Raw genomic sequence first — 24,099 nt, forward strand, 5'->3', positions numbered from 1 at the left:
GGTGTGCAGGAGCTGGAAAGAAGCACATCCAGGAGGCCAGCCAAGCTGGCTAACAGAAAAAATCCATACCATAGATGTCATGCTCAGTTTATGACTAGGGGTTGACCAGGGGGGAGGGGGATGGGGGGGCGGGACAGGAATCTGCTCTTGTCTTTTCCATGAGTTCAAATCCTCCCTTGTCTGAGAGTTCAAATTTTGGGGGGAATTTAGTGAAATTCACAGTTTCCAGGTTCCACTATCATTGCTCAGGGACTGGCTGCAAATCGACCATTGGGTGGTGAGAAAATTGTATTGTATATAGTTCGGTTTTCATATTCTTTAGTAGTAGTAGTGTTTCCTTTGTTGCCTTATTAAACTGTCTTTATCTCAACCCACAGGTTTTACTTTTTGTCCTTTTCTCCTCCCCATCCCACTTGCGGTGGGGGGATGGAGGGAAGGGGTGAGAGAGCAGCTGTCTAGTGCTTAGTTGCTGGCTGCCAGTTTAAACTGCAACACACTGTCATTTTTACTGTGCTCTATCCTAGATTACTGATGGACAACCGATCTGAACTTAAGAGTTAATATATTGTGTTCACATGACTAGCAGTCATACTTGAAAAGCAGTTCCATTCCTGCTTTCTTCATTTATCTCAGAATCCTAAAATACGTGGACTTGCCAATAGCGTAATCTGAAGGACTGCTGTCTCCCCGCATGGACTAGCACTCACTCTGTACGCGTTCACTCCATGCCAACAGGACAGGAACGAGTTCCAGCAGGAAGATGCAGCGCATAAGCTCGTTCAGTAACTACCCCAGCACACCTCCTTGAATCCTGGCTGTATTCAGACAGCTTGGTGTGCAGGTGGTGCAAAGACAAGTCTTAGTTCTCTAAGGAGCAGATACGCAGTGCAAGGGCAACCTTCAGTCCCTTGATTTGGTTTATAGCAACATTTGCTTTTGCAGGTATTTTTGTGACTATGTGATTTTGCGCATGTCACATAATGAACAATGTGTGTTGCCAGTGCTAATGAGCAATTCAGCTATCTCTGCAGCAGCTTTTTTGGAATGCTTCAGATGTGCTATCTGTATACATTGCTCTCTATTGGTGATATTTAAGGATATTCTGCAAAGCGTGTTAGTTTAATTCCTGCTAACAGAGCACGTTCTTAGATTTGTTGGTATTCTTGTCTCTTGGGACAGTGAAGACAATATCCCGTTAGCAATTATAAGATTGCTATGTATCTGCTTATGTTCTCTGTTATTGTACACAGGTAAGCCAACATGTATAGTGCATCAAACTTAATCTGTGTATAGCAGGAACAACGTTTTCCTCCAAATATAGCTGCTATACTCCTATATACGCTCTGGATAACGACTTTGGATTCATGGCTCCTGTCACACTCATTCTCCATTGAATTCATGAATCTGCTGAAAGACTGCCTTTGCCCATTACTACCCAAACTCAATGTGATCAACACAGCATGGTGAACTACACGAGAAAATTCACTACCACACACTCCCAAGCCAGTATATGCAGAACTCTTGTGCCCTCTGCACCACCTATGAGATATTTCTATGCAGCCTTTTGAGACCAAATCACGGTAATTTAACATGGAGTATGAATTTTATACTGATCTCCTGAAATTAAACCTCCTTTAAATAGTTTTACCCTCATAAAATACTCTGGCTTGCTTTATTTGGCACATCTCAAGATTGTGAATCTGACAAAAATACTTCAGTTTTCTGAGTGAAATAGCCTGCTGGCATTGCTGAAATCTTGTATGTAGCTATGGCTGAAATTCTGACTGGTTTGACCCAATGAGAAAGATAAACCAAGTACTTGTCCACTGAGCAGTGACCCCGGGCCTGCATGTTTTCCCAGGTCTGTGAAACCTTCATGCAAAATTATCAAGTAAGAAAAAAACAGAGGAACATGTAGGCAGTAATAAAAGCTAAACTAGGAAAAATATAAGGTAGAAAAATATCTGGAAAAGACAATGCCAACCCACAAAGCCTTTGATAAAGAGTAACACACGCAAAACATATCTGAGCATATGACTTTCTTCTGCTTCTAGAATTTTACCAGGCACAAGTGTGGAGGCCAGAACAGCCGTAAAATCAGCAGACACGCAAGGCAACAGACCCCTCCCTAATGCCAGGAAATATTTCAAGACAATATTCTATGTCCATGCGGCGCTGAGATATTGCAATCACAAACGAAACCGTTCCTGTGAGCTATTTTACAAAAAAAAAAAAAAGGAAACCAAAGTTGCAAAAATTTGTAAAAATACAATTTGTCCTCCCTAAAAGTAATTAACGGAGCCGAGAAAAAAATATACAGGGAGATGTCCCAGAAACCATTGCTGCTAGGACATAACAGCAACCCGGACAGCCACAGGCCACCCGCGGCCTACCGAGGCGGGGCCGAGCTCAGCACAACATGGCGGCTGGGGGAGGTGGAGGGAGGAGGCGGAGCTCCGGCCCCTTCCGCCGCCGCGGGGGAGCGCTTCCGTCGCGTGAGGCGCTGCGTCCCGCGTTCCGGCTGGCCGTGTCCGCCTCGCGCTGTGGAAACCCCTTCCTTCCGCGCGTGGGGCGGGTTGCTAGGCGACGCCGGAGCGGGCCCGCGCGGGCAGCGAGAGGGAGAGCGGGGCGGCGCGGAGCCGCTGGGGAAGGGCCGCCCCGGGCTGAGGGGAGGGGAGGGGATAGGGGCCGAGGCCGCCGTGAGGGGGTGAGCGCAGCCCGGAGCGCGATGGCGCTCACCGGCAGGGCGGCGATGTGGTGGGTCCGGCTGCGGAGCCCCTGCCCCGCCGCCGCCCCGTGCTGCCCTGCGCCCCGGCCGCCGGCAGGGCCCGCGGCGTGCGAGCGGCCCTACAGCTCCAGCGGCAAGGTGAGTCCCCGAGGCGTGCGGGAGGCGGCCTGGCCGGGCGGGCGATCGCACCCCGGAGCCGCCGCTTCCCGCTGCAGCGGCGTTGGCGGGGGAACTGGAGGCTCCCTGCGAGGGGCCTGGCGGGTAACACAGCTTAACGCCGTGTGCTGGTGCCGGCAAAGAGCTCCGGGCACGCTTTTCTCTCTGCCCGGCGCGGAGGTGCCGCGCGTAGCCTGTGTGAGAGACGGGAGCTTTGTGGATCACTAAAATCGACGACCGGGGTTTTTCGATAAAGTGTTACCGATTGGTGTTAGGGGTCTCCTGGTTCCTGGTGATGAAAGCTTTGAAAAGCCAGGATAAGTGTTATCTGTAGCTTCATTTTCCACAAAGTCTACTTGCTCGTTAAGATGAGGTCAGCGTTGCCTGAGCTGCTAGGTAACGTCGCGGTATTCTTGTCACATTTGTGAGAAGTGATGAGCTTAATGGTCAGCTGAATCTATTTTTTTTAATCCTCGAGTTTAGTATTCTAACAAACTTGAAACTGTTTTTAAGTTTTCCAACTCTCTGTGTGCGGAAGAACATAGTACCTTTCACAATGCTTTCCAGCATACTTATTATTTATTCAGAGTAGTAAATAAATATAGATATATCTATGTATGACTAAAATGAAAAGCTAGCTTTTTAAAATACTGATGACAATTTAACTTTTTGTATCTGTTCAACCTACACCTTTTTTAGAGAAAAGAGTTAATTCTTTTTTAAAAGCCGGGTCATGTTGTGTGTAAAGACTGTAACCATGGTTTATGAAAATAGATTTCTGTTTTTCAGGAAAAATTAGATATGTCAACATATCCTGTTGAAAGCATTAGAAACTTCAGCATTATAGCTCACGTAGATCATGGCAAAAGTACACTGGCAGACAGATTGTTGGAGATCACAGGTCAGTGTTTGCATTTTATACTACATTTTCTTGACATGTAAGCCTCTGTGCCTTTGATTATGACTAAAATTTCTAATGTCTTTGCTCTTCTAGTTGCAGTTTGCTTGTACTTTCAGGCTGCTAGTTGTGTAGTGTTACAGATGTGAATATGATGGACTAACTTTCTGGTTGAGATCTGCCTGCAGGTAGGGGTAAGGAAGTGTGTCATTCATTCAAGGTTAAGTATGGATTTTAGAAAGAGACTGAAAAGGAGTGCACTTCTTGTTTAACACGCTGCTCCTGTCGTTCCTGACCAATTGTCTGTTAGACCAGTACACAGCAAGTTTATGATGTTTGCTACCAGTGTTTGGGGTGAACAGAAGGGGGCTGTCATGACCTTGGAATTCTGGACAGAGTTGTGCTCAAAAGTGTGACTGAAACAGGGAGAAACTTCAGCTGCTTGTGCTTAGGTGAAAGTAATGATGTGTCCTCTTGTGAGCAAAGCGTAAACAACTGCCTTTCATGGTGGTGAAGCTCACTGGTGCCAAAGCTGATATGCTGCATAGTAAGTTTTAGAAATGTACAGCCCTATGTTGATTTAGATTTAGAGTGTAGAACAACTTCTAGTAATGAAGTGTAAATTCTGTGCATTCTCAGCTGCTATATAGACTTGCTTTTTCCTTTATTCTAAGTATTGGTGAAGTTGTGTGGCTGTAATCTTCAGAGGTATTTATTTTGTCCTCATCAGAGTGCTTCTTGGACTTCAGTGTTTTTATTTCTGTGTTATTGTTGAGAATAAGGAAAATTATCCCCCTTTTAAAGTAAAAGTGAGAAACAGAAGTGTTAAGGGATCTTCATAATTGTAAGTGACCCTGAAACTAGGCTTTGCTTGGAAGAAAGAGGCAGAGATTACTTTAGAGGGTTCTCTAAAGTAAGCTGTAAGCTCTCCCAAGAGGAGACTAATTTCAGGGCAGAGCTTAAATTAGCTATTCAGAAATACCTTTTGGAGGTATCTTGCTCTTCTCATGTAAGGGGTGAGCAAAACAAAACCCGGGAGAGAAGCTTTTGATCAAAGATGTTCTTTATGATTACCTCTTATGTGTCACTATGGCCAGTTTTACCTGTGATTCGAAGATCCGGTAGGAAAAACCTAACAGTACAATGTATACTGTTAAGCAGGTATTCTTTATTGCAGCGCCGGCCACACGGGGGATTTCTCCTCCAAACGTGTGCGCCAGACACCCTGTTGCTTCACGTTAAATACAATCACATATGTAAATATTCATTATATTTTTAAGAACTAATTAGTATATGTAAATATCTTTCACGCATGTCTGTTAGCATCTTTGGGTGGTCTTCGGGGGTCCCAAGATGAAGGCCCATCCTTTTCATCACGTTGTTCACTGACTGACATCTGTTTCTGTGCAAACTCAGTTCTAGGATCACGTACATCATGTCCTTCAGGGTGTTTGGTTCTAGTCTTGTTGGTCTCTTGGTGCTTCCTTATCTCTGTAGCTTGGCGCATTTGCCCTTCCAAGGCCGAGCTGTCTGGAGTAGAATTATTTAGGAATCTCTTTTATCCTACAATTATCCCAATTATTTGCTGAGAACCAAGACCACTTTTGTTTCACTTAATTATTTTGTCTTAACGACTAAGTGATAGCTTGTGCCCATGTCCTTCCACTACATTCTTTAATGAGAAAACAGGGATTAGTGTAACAGCTACATCATTAGATCACTATGCATGCAGGAATACAAGTTACAGTACTAAAGACTACTAAAAACTAGAAAATATTAAGGCTTTTTTGTTATAGTTTCATGTTTCTTACAATTCCCTCTATCATCTGATGCCTGTGGTAGAATGGAGTTTTGAATTCGGGTCTGTCAAGCTCTGTAATAATGCTCTTTTTGCACTTGAGATGGGGACTGGTTGGAGCCGGGGCCATGGAGCTGCTCTCCAGGGACAGGAGGTGAATGTTCTTTAAACGTCAGAATTATTCAGCACCGAATGGAATCTTCGCAACTTCTTAATTTCTGATTTAGACTTACATCATGTTTTCTATCCTGCTTATTCAGTAATGTATTTTATATAACTTTGAATGTAAAAATTTATTTAAGAAATTTTAAGAGTTGAAGCATAATTTTAATTTTAAATGAAAATCTAAGTTTAGCTTAATTGAATGGAAAAGCTTAATCTGCAGCTGCAAGTCCCTTGTTCTCGTGGTTAATGGAATTTTCAAGAATTATTTATTTTGAGAGCTAATGTGCTAAATGAAGTAATAAAACTGTTTTTCTTATCTTAGGAACAATCGCTAAAACTGACCGTAATAAGCAAGTGCTGGATAAACTGCAAGTGGAACGTGAAAGAGGAATTACAGTTAAAGCACAATCTGCATCTCTCTTTTACAATCATGAAGGAGTAAATTACCTTTTAAATCTTATTGACACGCCAGTAAGTTAAGTATAAACAGTGTTTAAATCACACAAAGCTAAAAGTCTTTATATTTAAAAAGTCTTTATATTTAAAAATGGGATATTTCTGGCTTCTTGTGTTTATTCAGGTTTTTTTTTTGTAAGAATTGTGAACATACGTACAAATGAAGACATCTTAATACGGAAATCTTTGCAAAAGACGGTAGAAATACCTGAAATAGTAAACATTTATTTTCTCCACAGGGCCATGTAGATTTCAGCTATGAAGTATCACGATCACTGTCTGCCTGTCAAGGTGTCATACTTGTAGTGGATGCAAATGAGGTGGAGCTCTTAATTCTTGTTTTCTATTTAGAATTTTGGCAATTTCTTTAAGCAAGCTAGAGAAGTTAGGGGGTTTTTTATTTTTTCGTCAGCGTTTTTGCTCCTGGTCTGTTTTTTTGAGGTACCTATTATGATCTTGGCTATTCAGAAGTAAATAATACACACAAAAATATGTACTTGGTGCATAATATATGTATAATACTGTGTTACCTATAAATAATTCCATGTAAGTGATCACACACATAGCATTATTAGTTTGTTGACTAATATTTACATTATGAGAAATGATGACTAGGAATGTTGTTTTCTTTCTCTGCAATGTGTATAATCAATAACCTTTACTTATTTTCCATCCACCAAATGAAGGACTGGATAGAATAGTGAAGTAATCTTATATTGTATAGTATGCCTTACCAAAAAAAAAAACCAAAACCCCACACACATTAAAAAAAAAAAAAAACAACAAAAAAAACCCAACAAAAAAACCCCAAACAAAAACAACAAAAAAAATCCCACCAAAACTCAGGAAGATTCCATGGTAAATTTTTTTAATGCTTGTTTTCTAGGGTATTCAGGCTCAGACAGTGGCAAACTTCTATCTTGCTTTTGAAGCACAGCTTGCAATAATTCCTGTCATAAATAAGGTAATAAAGGTTTTAGAGTTTCATATTAAATAGTTGGGTTGTTTAAACGTGTAGAAGGTTGATAAGAAATGTATCTTCAAATAGAAGTATATAATGAAAAAATGAATATAATAAGAACTTTGTGTATTTGCTATCTGCTTAGTATTTTACAGTAAGTGCTCGGAACTTCTGTTTTTATTTCATAAAATGGAGAAGCATTTTACAAGCAGCACTGAAAACTATTGTTGGAGTATGTATGGTAAATTGAAGTCAGAAGCATTGTGGAAGTTGTATCTTGATAAGGAAATCTGAACCACTTACAGTTTGCAAACAAATAAGCTTGAAGCAGACAAGGGCTATGGTATGAAAAACAACTGACCACTTAAGTGATACTCAGTACTGTGTATTTTACCCTAATGAGAACAAGCTGAAGCTGTGGCATTCCAGGGTTTCAAATTGACTCAGTCAATTAAATACAGCTGAGAGTGTTTAGCTGGTACAGGCATTTGGGCATGAATGGTCAGAAAGTTGCAGATTAACTTCTGTGTTCTCTGCCGTGCTCCAAGCAGGTTGGTTGTGATGCGGCCTTTGGACAGCCTCCATAATCCAAGGGGAAATGGTTAGCAACCTGCTACACCACTTAGACACACACAGGTCTTTGGGGCTGGATGGGATCCACCCAAGGGTACCGAGGGAGCTGGCAGAAGTGGTCGCCAAGCCACTTTCAATCATATATCAGCAGTCCTGGCTAACTGGGGAGGTCCCAGTTGACTGGAGGTGAGCGAATGTGGTGCCCATCTACAAGAAGGGTTGGAGGAGGATGCCGGGAACTACAGGCCTGTCAGTCTGACCTCAGTACCAGGGAGCTTATGGAACAGTTCATCTTGAGTGGCATCACATGGTGCACACAGGACAACCAGGCGATCAGGCCTAGCCAGCATGCCTTTATGAAAAGCAGGTCCTGCCTGACTAACCTGATCTTCTTCTGTGACAAGGTGACTTGCTTAGTGGATGAGGGGAAGACTGTGGCTGTTGTTTACCTAGACTTTAGTGAAACCTTTGACACTGTTTCCCACAGCATTCTCCTGGAGAAACAGGCTGCTCATGGCTTGGACGGGTGTACTCTTCACTGGGTAAAAAACTAACTGGCTGGCTGGGCCAGTTAGTCCAGAGTCTGGACGAGTCCAAGAGTCGTGGTGACTGGAGTTAAATCCAGCTGGTGGCCAGTCACGAGTGGTGTTACCCAGGGCTCAGTTTTGGGGACAGTTCTATTTAATATCTATCAATGATCTGGACAAGGGGATCTAGTGCTCCCTCAGTCAGTTTGCAGATGAAACCAAGTTGGGTGGGAGTGTTGATCTGCTTGAGGGTAGGAAGGCTCTGCAGAGGGATCTGGACAGGCTGGATCGATGGGCTGAGGCCAACTGTATGAAGTTCAACAAGGCTCAATGCTGGGTCCTGCACTTGGGTCACAACAACCCCATGCTACAGGCTTGGAGAGGAGTGGCTGGAAAGCTGCCCGGCAGAAGAGGACCTTGGGGTGTTGGTCGACAGCTGGCTGAACATGAGCCACCAGTGTGCCCAGGTGGCCAAGAAGGTCAATGGTATCCTGGCTTTGTATCAGGAATAGTGTGGCCAGCAGGAGTACGGAAGTGATCAGGCCCCTGTACTTAGCACTGGTGAGGCCGCACCTTGAGTATTGTGTTCAGTTTTGGGCCCCTCACTACAGGAAGGACATAGAGTTGCTGGAGCGTGTCCATAGAAGAGCAAAGACAACGGTGAAGGGTCTGGAGAACAAATCCTATGAGGAGGGGCTGAGGGAACTGGGATTGTTTGGTCTGGAGAAAAGGAGGCTGAGGGGAGACCTTACTGCTCTCTACAACTACCTGAGAGGCGGTTGTAGTGAGGTGGGTGTTGGTCACTCTTCCCAAGCAGCAAGTGATGGCACAAGAGGAAATGACCTCAAGTTGTGTCAGGGGAAGTTTGGATTGGATATTAAGAAAAATTTGTTTACTGAAAGGGTTATTGAGCATTGGAGCAGACTGTCCAGGGAAGTGGTGGAGTCACCATCCCTGGAGGTGTTTAAAAGACATGTAGACGTGTTGCTTAGGGACATGGTGTAGTGGTGGAGGTGGCAGTGTTAGGTTTACAGTTGGAAATGACCCTTAAGATCATCGAATCCAACCTAAATGACTCTATGACTCTCCTGCTTTTTGAAATACCAGATTTTTAACAGTTGTGGTTTTCAAATTGGAAATTACAGATGTGAGCGATTTGGAAGGCTGTCAGTGTGAGCTTAGGTTGTCTTGTATTTATATGTATACACTTGTCTTAGCCAGGTATAACTTGTATAATTTGTGTCGCTTCTCAGCTGACTCTTTAACCTGAGAACACTTAAGACTCCGATCTGTGCATAGGATGGAATTACATAGTTTGGGATATATGTCACAGTCTTATAACACATCGTAATTTAAATGCACCAGTTCGTGAACACTGGAATTCCTTCCATTTAAAGTATTTTTTTCTGGTGAATCTTCTGACTGGCTTTTTACAGAAATAACTTTAAAGGTTCTTGCTATGATAATCCGTATAGTCCTCCATGTGCTTTAGTGGTTTTTTTTTCTTCTTTATGTTAATGATGATGCACAGAGGAGATTATATGAGTAGCAGCTCAATATTTAAAAAGTGTAGTCTTTGCTTTAATTTTAATCCAAAGTTGTGGGTTATATGATGAGAATCACAAGATTAGTTATTGCTCAGGTTAAATCAATTGCTTTTTGTAGATGTGTATTGTACTTAATGTTTGATCCTGTAAACAGTATAGGTAGCACTTATGCTTTCAAATTACTTTGTAAAATATACCAGCTCTTGGACAAAGGTGTTCTGTTTAATGAAACAAACAAAAAATAGTCTAGTTACAGAGGGGATCCTTCCTGCAGACAAGCAAGGAAGACTTTTTCTAAAATTAATCTTGATAAAGATCTTTTCCTGAAGACATCCAGTACTTACTCCTAAATACATAAAGACTCCTTGACTTGTGTATTTGGAAGCTACACTGCTGGATCATATGGAATATATGGTTGCCTGTATATTTAGCAGTTTGTTGGTTTCAGATTGACTTGAAGAATGCAGACCCTGAAAGAGTTGAAAAACAAATTGAGAAGCTGTTTGATATCCCTATAGAGGAGTGTGTAAGGGTAAGATCTCTTAAAGTTTTATAACATGGCTGAGAGTATAACTCTGTCTACTTTCTAGGTAATGAAAGACATACATGTAGTAAATCAACAGAGTGTCGTGTGTCTAACTGTCTTTGACTGACGTACATGAATTTCTTTAAAGATTTTCTCCTGGAAAACAAGAGTGGAGAACATACTTCTCGGTTAAAAATTCTAGTATGTCTTGATGAATGGCATCAGATAGATTTTAAATTGTTTCTTATTGTGAGTCCATAAATTGTTTTCACTTCTACCATAGCAATAATTGTCATTCAGGAAAGGAAAAAAAAATGTTAGAATAGTTTATAATCAAATCAGCATTTCATAGTAATAGCATTCTAAAGTGTGCTTCATAGTGCTTTTATGGATAGTATTATGTGTGGCCACCAAAACTGTCTTGAGTAAACGTGACACTGTTTAATACCGAATGAGTGTTAAGACATGTCTTACGAAATTGTTGTTGGACTTGTTTTAGATTTCTGCTAAACAAGGAACAAATGTTGAAAAAGTTCTTCAAAAAGTCATTGAGAAGATTCCACCGTAAGTCTGTATTTACTTCCAAAACCTTGTAAGGTTAATTAGGAAGCCATGAGTTGCATTTATATATTATTGGCAGTAGTTTTGCGCTTAATCTGATTTAAAATCAATACTTTATAAAGAGATGTGGGAGAAATCTAATGTCAGAACTGTTAAGTCAGTTTCAAATTGCAAAACAGAGAAAAATACACTTCGGATTTGAGATGTCTTTTAAAAATGTGTGAATGTCGGCAGAGAAGACTTCTTTATTCTTAAGAAGTGGGAGAGGAAAATTAATTCAGTCTGAAATGAGAGATGAGAGATGAGCTACTAAAGGTGATGCTTTTATGACTGTTTATGTAGCTTCCATGAAACTCAGTGTTTGAGGATGTGTGCTGTTACTGCTTTTGAACATTGCATTGCTAAAATGATAAAGGCAGTAGATATCTGCTGTGTTCAGAGTTTCATATCCTGAACCCAACCTTTAAAATAGGGTTTTATCTAAGAACTTGATGACAAAGCTACTAAATTACAGGTCAGTTTCAATCAGCATATTGCTTTTCATTCTTTTTTCCTACTATTAGGTAATAATTGTAGTCCTCATATTAGTTAAAAGAAACCAAAATTAAAACCCAAGATTACATTTCCATGAAAGGTGGCAAAATCAAAATATCAGTCGACTTTTTTTTAAACTCAGAGGTTGGAATGTACCTGTTGAATTTTTGTTGACCCTCATAACACGGTATTTTAAGCATCAGTTTCACCTGTTGTGAAATGGGTATGATGGATATACATATGGTTTTGTTCTATTTGTACTGCTATTGCACATGGGGGAAATAAAATCTAAATATTTGCTGCACAATACATAGTGAAACACTGAAACAATGTCTGATACGTGTTTACTGAAAATTATTTGTTTTATCTATATTAATCTGAAAGTTTTTGGGATGGGGCTGCTTGCTTATTCAATATTGAATTAAAAACACACTGCTTAATACATTGTTTTATATTTTTTGTGACAGACCCCAATGTAATACTGTTGATCCATTGAAAGCCTTAGTATTTGACTCCACCTTTGACCACTACCGAGGCGTAATAGCTAACATTGCACTCTTTGGTGGAGAGATTCAGAAAGGGCATAAAATTGTGTCTGCGCACACAAAGAAAAGATACGAAGTTAGTGAAGTTGGAATTCTGACTCCAAATGAACAGCCAACACATACGCTGTAAGTAAAAATTTCTTACAGTGGAACAAATCATAAATTGGTGTAAGATACAAACTCCTACATTTATGTTTGATTTTTGCTCTGATTGGTGAAGGCTGGGAGATGTCTGGGTTTTATGTTCTTGTTCTTTGGTGGTGGGGTTTTTCTACGGTTATTATTTGTAATTTAATGCTCAATGTCAGTCTTTTTCATTTTGGGCATGCTGAGGCAGAAGCTTTTGGGGACTGCTTTCTGGGCACTGCTAGGGGAAGGAGGCCGTTCTGTCATCTGTAGTACATGGAATATCTGGACAGCTAGTTTTTTAAGACTAGTGTTTGATATTCTTATTCAGCTGTCCAATTTATTTCTAGGAACTACCTTGTTTGAGAGTGGAAGGGAATGGGGCTTCATCTTAGTTATTGCTCTAGCATATTTTGAGGGTGGAAAACTTAAAATCCATGAATGCAACAGCTTCCAGAAACTGGCTCCTCATGGCAGCAGTGGGAAGAAAATCAGGTACTTAGAATTAGTGGAGAAGCTTTATCAGTTTGCATCCAAGTATGTGTTAATTACTCCTGGGAGATTCTCAGGGACACTTACTGTGTGTGGTGGGTTGAACCCCGACAGCAGCTAGCACCCAGCCAGCCACTTGCTCACTCTCCCAGCCCCAGTGGGATGGGGGGGAGAATCGGAAGAGCAAAAGTGAGGAAAGACTCACGGGTCGAGATAAAGGCAGTTTAATAAGTGAAGGAAAAAGACAAGAAATAAAAGCAAGCAATGTGAAGGCAATTATCTTCCACTCACCACCTCCCACAAGCAGACCAATGCTCTGCTAGTCTACAAGTAGTGGCCACCTTGAAAAGACTGTGCTCCTTGTTTTTTATTGCCAAGCATGACATTGTATGGCACAGAATATCCCTTTGGTCACTTTGGTCCTATGTGCTGGCCAGAGTGAGAAACAAAGCATTCATGCTGTACAAGCACTATTCAGAAGTAGCTAAAACACTGGTACGTTATCAACACCGTTTTAGTCGCAAATCCAAAATGCAGCACTATACGGGTCTGCTATGAAGAAAGTTGACTCCATTCCAGCCAAAACCAGTACACTCTGTTTTACTCTTTACCTACCATGGGTTCTTCTCCTAACAGCGTTACGTGCTGATGCAAGGCATTTGTCTTTTGTTGTTTCTGCTTCTTAGTATATGAAACTTGCTGTGGTGACAGCTGAGAACTGTTCTGGTTCTTATATCCCTGAGAAATTCCTTCTAGCTCCAGCTTTCAAACTGGGCGTAGCATGGAATTCAAAATCCAGAACTGTAAATGTACTGTTTAACAGTAACAGAGATAGTCAACAGATAGTTTGTCACTTGAGACAAAGTTCACAACTCAGAGGAGAAAGAACTTAAATCTGGCTTTTGGACTGTCTGTGGGCTTTCAGGGGGGTGATGTGTTTGAATTTCTGACTGAGCTAAGTCAAGTGGAAATACTGATAATGCTGAGAAGCATGTCCATATAATGCCAATTTTATTTAGATATGCTGGACAGGTGGGCTACCTGATTGCTGGAATGAAAGAAGTAACGGAAGCCCAAATAGGAGACACACTGTTTTTGTATAAACAGCCAGTGGAGCCTTTGCCTGGCTTTAAGTCAGCGAAGCCAATGGTTTTTGCAGGTGAGGAGTAAACTGATATAAAGTGGAATTACTTCTTTCCAGTAACGAGAGCTGTTAGCGCTTTTAAAATAATATGTGTATATTAAGAGTTGTGAGGATCAGAATTTTAGGAAAGTTAAGCTACAGAGGCATATAATTTATATAGCTTTGTGTAATTTTTCCCTGTGACTTAACAGAAAGGATTAATAATAGTTGCAGACTGGTTTTACATGAATATAAGACTAACACATATTTTTAGCCATAATTATTGCTTCTAATACCAGTAAACTCTTGACAGCTGGAAAAGAAGGATTGAGAATTTTAGAAAGTAAGTCAATTTTGGGGAATTTGTCATTTTGATAAATAGGTTTCCATAATTATTGTGATTTTTTTTTCTTTTAACAATAAGCAACTGTTTCATTAAACATGGTAAACTGCCAAAGCTAATACTCGGAATGATTCTGTAAAATATTTGACTTTTTAAGCTTAAATAGTTCTGCTGAACTGTTTCCGTCAGCTTCAGTAACAACTACAAATACTGTAGAAGATGGCTTTAGAAAGAAATAAATTCTGTAAATCCCTTTCTAGACTTGTGAGGCAGTGTGTAAAACTCTCTTGACCTGTCTCATGGAGATTAGGTGGTCTGTCAGTGAATAATAGAACCGTGTAATCCTGTAAATAAAGTTTTTTATGGACATGGGTTGCTTCTTGGTGTAGAGCAATCAACATTTCCTGAACACATGGTGATGTGAAAAGTGATGCAGTAGAATCTCTACAGACAGCTGCTCATATTCATTTAAAAAATATAGAAACATTTGCAGCTTTCTTAGGACACTTTTTTTTTGCCGTTCAGTCATACCTTTGAAGGAACATCTCAGTGAAGTTTGTCTGCTTATTCATTTAAGCTTAAGCTATATGTTTACACTGCAGCCCTGCAAAACAATGGTTATACTTAATTGTGCATCTTTAACAACTTTGAAGGATTAGATGAATACAGTATCCCTGCCATTATGGTTTGAACGTTAATTCCTGCTTTTCTGACGTAGTCTAAACTTTATTACATTTTAACGGGGGGGGGAGGGGGAATTCCTTATTGTTTTTCACATTTTAAAGTTAGAACAGAAAGTAAGTTATTTCTGACTTCACTGCTGTGTTCACTGTAAGAGGCATGTTTGAAAGCTAAGTATACGCTAGATAAAGCTGTCTATCACATCAATTCTATCTAATATGTTTTGGCAGGAATGTATCCTGTAGATCAAACAGAATATAATAATCTCAAAAGTGCATTGGAAAGGCTGACATTGAATGATTCCAGTGTAACTGTTCATCGTGACAGCAGCCTTGCCTTAGGAGCTGGATGGAGGTGGGGCTTTTACACTGCTTTCATTTTTGGAACGGTTCATAAATTGAGAATGTGAGTTTAAATCAACTGAAACTTGAATTAAAATCAATTCAAGATGAGGAGCTTTAATTCAAATTAAAGACAAGTAAAGATCAAAAGCATTTGATTTTCTTAAGTTCTGTAGTTGTGCAAAGTATGCAATTTGTTGTAATTGATAGGTGTTGTTCTCAAAGACTCATACTACTCAACTGTAGGATCGTTTGGTCTTCTGGAGATTGCTTGCCTGATCTTGCCAGACTAGCATTGTAAACATGCTGGGGGCGGGGAATCCACTGTGAAATTCCAGGGGTTATACAAATACTTTTATCAAGGGGATATTTTTTTTTCCCAGGTTGGGTTTCCTTGGTCTTTTACATATGGAAGTTTTTAATCAACGTTTGGAGCAAGAGTATAACATGTCTGTTATTTTGACTGCACCTACCGTTCCATATAAAGCTATTCTTTCCTCAGCAAAGTTGATAAGGGTATGTTAAATTTATTACAGCTTTATGTAAATAGCAGCTTAAAAGTCTCCTATAATAAACAGGTACGCTTTTTTTTTTTTTAAATGTAGACTAGTACTTTATTTCATGGCAAACATCAGAAACATCAATATATAAGTTAAAACTTGTTTTAATGTTTTGGGGGAGGGGTGTTTTGGTTGGTTGTTTGTTTTTTTTTTTTAAAGAACATTAACGTTCCTTCCCTCTTCCACTTCAAGCACTCTCTTTTTACTTCTTATACCTGTCTTCGAAAGTGGGAATAAAGGACACACTTTTTTGCTGTATTCTTTTAAGTGCATACTGACTGGACTGAGTTTAAATCAGGTGAAATAATCTTCCAGGTTTTATCTGTCAGAAAACATCAACATTTTTAGGAATAGCTCATCATGCTACTGTAGACTGGCAGGGGCTGGTGACGACAAGTGAGTTTTTGATCACAGTGAGATATGCATGTGCAAAAAAATTACTGTGCTTGAGAGAGAGAGAGAGAGAGGTGGACTTATGAGCACCTGCTGAAAGGGGGCTGCAAATAGGCTGGCTCATTATTATCCAGCATGTACCTCTAGACACTACAGAAAATCTGTAAATTCCAAACAGCTTGTATAAGAGAGTTTGCTGTACTTAGGTGTAAGGCATAGACCCTGCTTCTCTCCAGTTGTTTTGGTTTCTTGCTTAGGCAGTGTAGCAGCTAAGAAAGAAGTAGTTGACACCTTTGGTGCATAACTGATTCTGGATTGTTGATGTGGGACACTGTTTTCAAACAGTGTTGGATGTTGGGTCATTGTTCAAGAACACTGCCTTGTCAGTGGAAGTGATATAATCACTTGTTTTGGTGTGTGTGTGAGGTTATACGTACCTGATAAGAAGCATGAACTTCCTTTTATTCTTACTTCAGAAGGATAACTCCAGCCCCTGTTGGGATGTTGGACTATAAGAAATAGGTAATGGAAGCACTTGCACAGGAATCGAAAATTTAATTTCTAAGCCCACTTCAGCCCGTAAGGGAGCCCGAACCCAAAGTTCTGTTTAGAGAAGAATGTACCCATCACCAAACTGCAGAATACTTGGAGCAGGTGTTCTGTTGAAGCTGTGCCTTACACCTTATAGGATTAGGATGGAGTAAGAAGGAAGATAAGAGAGAGATGGAAAGATGGACAGAAAGGCTTTTTTATTTCTATGAATAACCCTAGATTGTAGTCCTAGTTCCAAGCACTTCTTATTTTTAAAATTCACTGGATAAAATGCTTAAAAAATATTTTCCTAGTCAAAGTAAATTTCTAAAATCTTTCTATATAATAATATTTAAAGATAAGCAGATTGGGGACTTCTGTATGTGATGTAGAAATCTCTCTTAAAATTGTGCTTGGTATAAATTTGGGTTGTGTAATTCACAAGTGTTTCCAAGCAATCGAAACATTTTCTAGCATTTTTTCAATGCTATTTTTGTCTCCGTTGCTATTCAGTCAACTTATTTGTAAAATTACAGTTTCTGTTTTATTTGTTTGTTTTCAGGAGTATGGTAAAGCAGAGATTACTATTATCAACCCTGCTCAGTTTCCTGATAAACTTTCAGTATCTGAATATTTAGAGCCAACTGTTCTTGGTACTATTGTAACACCTCATGAATATATTGGGAAAATAATTGCTTTGTGTCAGGTTGGTATATAGTTTTAGTTTTGTCATTTGCATTCTTAAGCTCTTCATATCATACTCAAGAGAGATGATAGATAAGATACTAGATATTAGTACTTACATAGTATCTTTGACAGTAATTATAAAAATATTTTTTATTTCAAGAGTATTTAAACTTTGTGTAAAATCACTTCTGAACTACAAAATCCTTATAGTGAAAGTTAGTGATGAAGCTCAGTGACAATAAAATACATAGTCAAGCATCCTGCACTAGACAAATTCATAGCTAGTTCTGTCTTCCAGAAAGAATGGAATGTGCAGCAAATAATTATACATTTAAAAGGCAGCAGTAAGCTGAATCTGTGAAGGATTTCAGAAGTTCAGCTTTTAGAGAGGATAGACTTGAATCATTTGTCCAGTTAAGTTACAAGCACTTTATCTGTCATGGTGCTGCAGTTTGTTTGGGAGTTTAGCAACCTACCAATAAGAAGGTTTGGGGCTTGAAGTACAGGAGTTCTCTTGTGTAACTGGATAGCTGTTTATTTTAATTTGCTTTGTATTTATTTGTAGAAAACTTCTGTCGAGGGCAACTGAAACAATTTTTATTTGTCTAGGATCGTAGGGCTGTCCAGAAGGATATGTTGTACATTGATGAACGAAGGGTTATGCTAAAATACCTGTTTCCACTGAATGAAATTGTGGTGGATTTTTATGATGCTCTTAAGTCTCTGTCTTCTGGTTATGCAAGGTAACAACTACCTCCCTCGTACCCCCTTTCCCTTTCCCCTCCCCCCCCCCCTCCCGAGCCTGAGGAGGGGAACAAAAGAAGATCTGAGGAGAAGATACGGAAGGGCACAAGGGGAGAATATTCTTCTATGATGGTGCTGCAAACTGAGTCTTCTTTCACCTTTAATGAATTAGATTCACCGTGCAAAACACTAAAAGTGCATCACTATGTAATAATAATTTTCTTGGTGATGCATGTATTTTACAAGTGTGACATATAGAGCAGCACTTACTCATCTAGATGAGCAAGATCTAGGTGGTTCCTGTCTGAAGTGATAATGGGCACTTTCTGTCAAGGGAATCACTGAAAACTTACTTCTCACTGTATTGTCTCTTGGTGGAAAAGGGAAAGTAACCAAATACTGATTCTTTAAAGCTAGTAAAAACAATCAGCAAACTGTATTCCGATAATAAAGCATGTAAGTAAAGTAAGTGTTGCTTGTTTAAAATAAAGTAACTCATCTGTATTTTGAGACAAAATGTTCTGCTATGGGTGGGTTCTATAAATTCAGAGGTTAGAACCATGCTCAGCTGTTTGTGAAGTGCCTTTGTGAGTTTAGTGGAAGATGTTGCACAGTAGATGAGCTTATGCCACAGGAGACTCAACAGCTCTTACAAACCTGGTATGTAGAGATGTTGTTAGTAAGATAGATTACATTTTAACAGGAACTGGTATGCCTAATTACATTACTCATAAGCATAAAAATGAATTTTATTGAAGGACTGGATTTTGTTTGAGTTTGTTTCCTTAAATATGCCTTATAAAGGTAAGGTGAGATGTGTTTATCCAGGTTTGTGTATATTTGAAGTAGAAGCATAAGCAAAAGTGAGGAGGCAGGAAGGACAGGTAGAAGAAACAGGGGGATGGAGATACTGAATTTTCTCTCAGGATCTCGCTCTCCAACTAGATAAAAATCAATCTGTTTGGTAGCTATCTCATAGCAGAATTATGCTGGGTTTCCTTTGATTCAGGTGTAATTGCAAACCATGTTGCATTGTCTTCTGTTGTGATTTTATTTCCTGATTGACTTCCTAATGTTGCTTGTGTGTTTCATGTTCTCAGTGATCACACTTCTGTTATATGAATCTATTCTCACAACTATGGTTTATTTAAGCCAATTACGATGGAAGTATTTTCAAATACTCTCAAAGTTTCCCCTCTGTTCTGGTATTTCAGATCTGACCAGATTAGTGGTATTGGCATTCTCCACATTTATACTTAAATAGAAGATGTGTATCTCTATACAAAAAATACGTGTATCTCTGCATCTGCTCTATTTTAAGAATTTTTGCAAAGTGACATGCAGACAGCAAGGCCTATACCTACCAAAGGAGAAAAATGGCTTGGAAATGAAGAGGAAAACTTGGTTGTCAGAGAGAATGATAATGGAGGTCATATAAAAAGTCTGTCAAATGAAAGGATGAAAAGAAAACAGTCCAGGGTGTAGTGTTTGATTCCTGTGACATCAAGAATGTTTGCTGTTCAGAAGCTGTGTTGAAGGGTTCTGTTGCCTGGAGCTTTAACGAATTTTCAGCTGATAGAAGTGTTTGAATAAACTCTTTAAGAGATTGCAGTAGGAATGTGGATTTTTGATTGATTTACCTTGCTTATGTCCTGCTGCCTTGGAGATGAGATCTATCTGCAGTAAATTTCTAGTCCAGTCTTGCATAAGGGAGATGTACTGACAGACTGTAAAAACTGCTCCTATTTTCATCAAAAGTTTGACTGTTTTATTAAGAAATGTGTCTAAAACTTAAATTTTATGGAACAAAGAATGCAGAATATATTTTTACAAAATCATCATTAACTTTGAAACTCCTTTTGTTTAGTTTCGATTATGAAGATGCAGGATACCAGGAAGCAGACCTTATCAAAATGGATATTCTTCTAAATGGAAATCCAGTTGAAGAACTGGCAACGATCATACACAGGTAGGTTGACTGGATTCTCTAATCCAAAGAAGTAAGACTTCCTATTAATATACAATGAGAACATACATATGTATCACTAATATATGAAAAATATGCATGAAAAGAGCATTGGGGATTTCACTATCTCACCACTTTTGGAAATGATCTGAAAAAGAGAGGCATTTAAGTGCTAGATATATTTTTGTGGTTGTCCTGGTAAAAAATATATATTTATATGTCTGGTAATGTAGGGTAGGTAGGAGAAGGAAATGCAAAATGCTGATCTTTTAAGGAACTGGAAAAATTTAAATACAGACCAGTCTAGGAGATGCCAGAGGAATGGTTTATGGCACTTTTTATTTACTACTGAAAAAAAAATTGATTTTCTGCTCCCAGTAAATCCTGTTCCATAGAAGTTTGCTGTTGTCTTGTCGCCAGCCAAAGTACCAGGAGAAGGTAAATATCTACTGGATGTAACTACCTCAGATTTTTTTTTGCTAAAATGATTTGGTTTCTGTAAGTTTCTCAGGAATTACTGGTTTGCTGGTGAGAATAGTGCCTTCATGTTTCCAGCCTCTCCCCTTGTTTTCTTTTGACAAATTCTTTATGAGGCTCCCTGCTGTAACTTCAGCATTCCTTTCCAGTAATCCCAAGATCAACTTTTTCAGGGTTTTTCAGGTTGGTAGGGGTTTCAATTAAAATCCTCCTTGACCTTCTAGTTTAAAATTGCTTTTGAAGCTGTGACAGTATTCAAAATGGCTTCAGTGTGATGGATAATCAGGGTGTTTATTACACATATTTTAAGTTTATTTCAAGACCTGTTAATGCAATCTTATCACCTGTTTGTATGAAACAGGTGACATATAGACCATTCAAAAGATGTAAAATTATGGTCAGATGAGCTTATCTTTTGAGTTTAAAAGAGAAAAACCTCTACTAAAATCCTTTTATCAAACAGTTTAGTCCATGGATGTATTTTTAGGGTTGCATTACTCTTTCTGAAAACGCTGGTGACTTTCTTTTTCAGTGATAAGGCATATGCCACTGGTAAATTCCTGTGTGAACGTTTAAAAGATGCCATACCTAGACAGTTGTTTGAAATAGCCATTCAGGCTGCTGTTGGCAAGAAAATCATTGCAAGAGAAACGTAAGTGAAGCCCTTGTTTCCCTTCTTTTTGTGTGTTTTTTTTTCTCCTTATTTTAAGCTACTTATAATATGGCCTTTTCATATCTTACCTAAATAGTTTTATACATTACAGTACTTTGATTTTACTGTAAAGTCATATTTTTCTTGTATATGCTACTGGACCTCTTGTGGGGAAAAAAAAAAACACACACCAAACATTTGAGCTGTGACTATGACTAAGGCTGTATAAATTTAATTGAAAAAAATGTATTTTTTTAAATCGCTTATGGTCAGCATTGCACTTGGTGGGTAGAGTGTGACTTGCAACACCCCATGTGTCCACGTCCTCTTTCGCAGTGGAAAAAGTTTCTTACTACTGAAAAAAATTAGCTAGTTGTGGAATAGTTTAATCTCTGGGAGAGTCAGCAAAAAGAACTGAACTGTGCTATTCCAAAGGAAGTATGTTGCAAGCTGAACACAACTATTTCTTGTCAGCACTCAGTTCTTTTAGAGCAAACCGCTTCCTCAGTGTCGTGTTTCTTGTCACATTTTTGCTGTTGCTGTTTAAATAGGATTTAAATTGTGGTAAAAGAATTAAAGGTAAGGAGCCAAGCAGAGGTGCTGTAAGAATTTGTGCGTATGTATCTATATACACACATAGGTAATACCTACTGTGAATCATAGCAGAAATCCTAGATAAAAAGGCAAGACTGTAATTTTTATGTACATATTATACAGCCTAAGAAATGTGAATTAAGTCTTCTGTTTAGAACTTTCTTCTGTATACGAAATAGGAAAATGTCATTATTCCAGTGCATCTTACAAAGCTAGTAGAAAAACAATACTCAGCATTTTGACAACTCAGTATTTAGCTTCACATAAAGAAGATGTTCTAATGTATTAACATATGTATGTTATTTTATTTCACAGGCTGAAAGCTTACAGAAAAAATGTTGTGGCAAAATGCGTAGGTATTTTTTTCATTTTTTGATGTTTCCGATGTACGTAAACCTAGGAGTCCTGCTAATGTGATGGGCCTGTCTCTTCCTAGAAACCCAGCAAAGGCACGTTTGGCATGTGCTCCTAAGTGCCAAAGGAATATTAACAGATACTTCTAAGCTTTTAACATTGAACCCGTAACCTCTAGTTGCATCTTGCAGTAAGAGTGGATCAGAAGGAGTAACAGCTTTTTCAACATTACACACTTAGAGTGAACTCAACAGAGTGTGCTTGTGTTCACTCCTGTCTCCTCGCCATTTTCTAATAGTTGTAGACATACAGTAAATGTGCGTGTGTGTATGCACACATATGTGTAACCAGAATTGTTTTTTTCAGGTGGTTTAAGAAACTATACAAGTGCTTCTTTAGAGACTTGTGATTAGATTTTACTTGGATAAATTCAGTAATACATCATGATAAGGCCTTAAAGTTGACTATCAGCCAGACTCAACAAAGATGTAGGAAAAACATGATGCTTCTTACTTACATTGTGTTTAGCTCTCTGAAGCAAACATGTTGGCAAAAATTGAACAAGTGTCCCTTCCTCACAACTATTACAGAATTCTTCTGCTAGGCACAGACGTGGGATGGTGTTCATTCACCACTGTGTAACGGTTCATTTAATTTATCTAGTGCTAGTCAAGATGCCACGGTGTATCTTAGCCGACATCCTGCTGCTGTTCCAAGGGGATTTGTGTGTCCTACAGGTTGTTTTAATGTCAGCCAGGCTACTGTGAATATATGTATTTAGTAACGGAATTCAACCCTCAGTAGTCCAAGTGAACATGCTTACTTGCGCCTTTGTACTTTTTAACTAGCAACCTTTTGGTGTAACTATTTGGAGTATAAAATAATCTGTTGTCATAATACAACTAGCCTTTCTGACTGTTTTTAAGCCCTTGAGTTTAGTGTTGCTGAAAAGTACTGCAGATGCATTTAAGCTTACTAAAATGTTTCTCCTCTTCATAGTATGGTGGAGACATTACAAGAAGAATGAAGCTTTTAAAGAGGCAGGCAGAAGGGAAGAAGTTGATGAGAAAAATTGGCAACGTGGAAGTACCAAGAGATGCCTTTATACGTGTTTTAAAGAGACAAACTGACAAATAGAGACCAGTGACATGCAGATTGATTATTCTCAACATTATGCCTCAGTCTACAAAAAGAGCTAATGTATAATTCATCACTGTGAGAGGGAACATGTTTGACTTCAAATGGTGTAAATGAAATATATGTGGGAACAGAAGTTGAAAGGACTATGTAGTTAATGTACATATACTTCTAGTTTATCAAATTAAGTAACTTTAATTTTGTAATAATCTAAAAGTTTTCATTGTATTGTTTTCATACTTGTAGCACTTAAATTTTAACGTGTTCTTTTTGCATTGCAAATGTTTGTATGAGGGCACAGGAACACTGGCAAAAAGTTTATAAAAATAAAAGAAGGGTACGTACAGACAAAGGAGGCTAGGTTGGTTTTTTTTTTAATAGTTTGAACTGTTGCCACAAAAATATCAAGCTACTTCCTGTTTTACTTTGTGAAGTTGCTGTTGTAGGAAATCATGATGATGCTGGGAAATCACATCAGGAAAAAGTAATCATGATTTTTTTTAAGTGTACCATGCTATTTTAAACTTGTTAAAGTGTGTCAGTTTAGCATTAATACAGCCTAGCTATGCTAATCTCTGTAGAAATCATAAGTTTTAATATACTGAAAACAAAGATATATACCCAATCCACAAATAAACCTACTTCAGGCCTTAAACAATGCCTTTGGCATGAAGGTTTGGTTAGAACATGTCTTGGTGTACTTACTGAAGTTTTACTTGCATTGTTCACATACGAAAGTTTGTTAGTGAGTTCTCATGAGAAAGCAGTGATTATGTGTGCTTAATATACCTCCAAAAGCAACAGCTTGTATCATAAACACAAGTTAATGACCATGCTATGTACTGCTTTTACAACTGCATGCCCACCTCCAAAAGCTTTTAAGCTGCTTTTTTATTTTTTTAGATATTCAGGGAAAATCTGGG

General features: G+C 38.9%; 1 protein-coding gene across 4 annotated transcripts; it reads left to right on the forward strand.

The window, feature by feature from the left end:
* The first annotated feature begins 2,728 nt into the window (after positions 1 to 2,728).
* Positions 2,729 to 23,862, forward strand: GUF1 (GTP binding elongation factor GUF1). Of its 4 annotated transcripts, none has more exons than XM_075420770.1 (17): positions 2,729 to 2,866; positions 3,674 to 3,785; positions 6,068 to 6,216; positions 6,441 to 6,521; positions 7,088 to 7,165; positions 10,258 to 10,341; positions 10,835 to 10,899; positions 11,898 to 12,101; positions 13,613 to 13,752; positions 14,971 to 15,094; positions 15,465 to 15,597; positions 17,128 to 17,271; positions 17,862 to 17,995; positions 19,864 to 19,965; positions 20,972 to 21,091; positions 22,001 to 22,041; positions 23,039 to 23,862. In XM_075420770.1, the coding sequence occupies exons 1-17, from the start codon at positions 2,729 to 2,731 to the stop codon at positions 23,167 to 23,169; spliced, it is 1,980 nt and encodes a 659-aa protein (XP_075276885.1). In that variant the 3' UTR covers positions 23,170 to 23,862. The 4 variants fall into 4 exon arrangements, with proteins under 4 accessions (XP_075276885.1, XP_075276884.1, XP_075276886.1 ...); XM_075420769.1 differs by having other exon boundaries at positions 22,001 to 22,037; XM_075420772.1 differs by lacking the exons at positions 2,729 to 2,866; positions 3,674 to 3,785 and adding an exon at positions 5,703 to 5,734 and having other exon boundaries at positions 22,001 to 22,037.
* The last annotated feature ends 237 nt before the right edge of the window (positions 23,863 to 24,099 follow it).

The sequence above is a fragment of the Opisthocomus hoazin genome, chromosome 5, assembly GCF_030867145.1.
Source record: "Opisthocomus hoazin isolate bOpiHoa1 chromosome 5, bOpiHoa1.hap1, whole genome shotgun sequence".
NCBI classification, from domain to species: domain Eukaryota; kingdom Metazoa; phylum Chordata; class Aves; order Opisthocomiformes; family Opisthocomidae; genus Opisthocomus; species Opisthocomus hoazin.

Coding starts and splice junctions, on each gene's coding strand:
- GUF1 (XM_075420769.1), top strand. CDS start 2,729: ATGGCGCTCACCGGCAGGGCGGCGATGTGGTGGGTCCGGCTGCGGAGC. Junction 12,102..13,612: donor GAACAGCCAACACATACGCT/GTAAGTAAAAAT, acceptor AATTTTATTTAG/ATATGCTGGACAGGTGGGCT. Junction 22,038..23,038: donor AAAATGTTGTGGCAAAATGC/GTAGGTATTTTT, acceptor TCCTCTTCATAG/TATGGTGGAGACATTACAAG.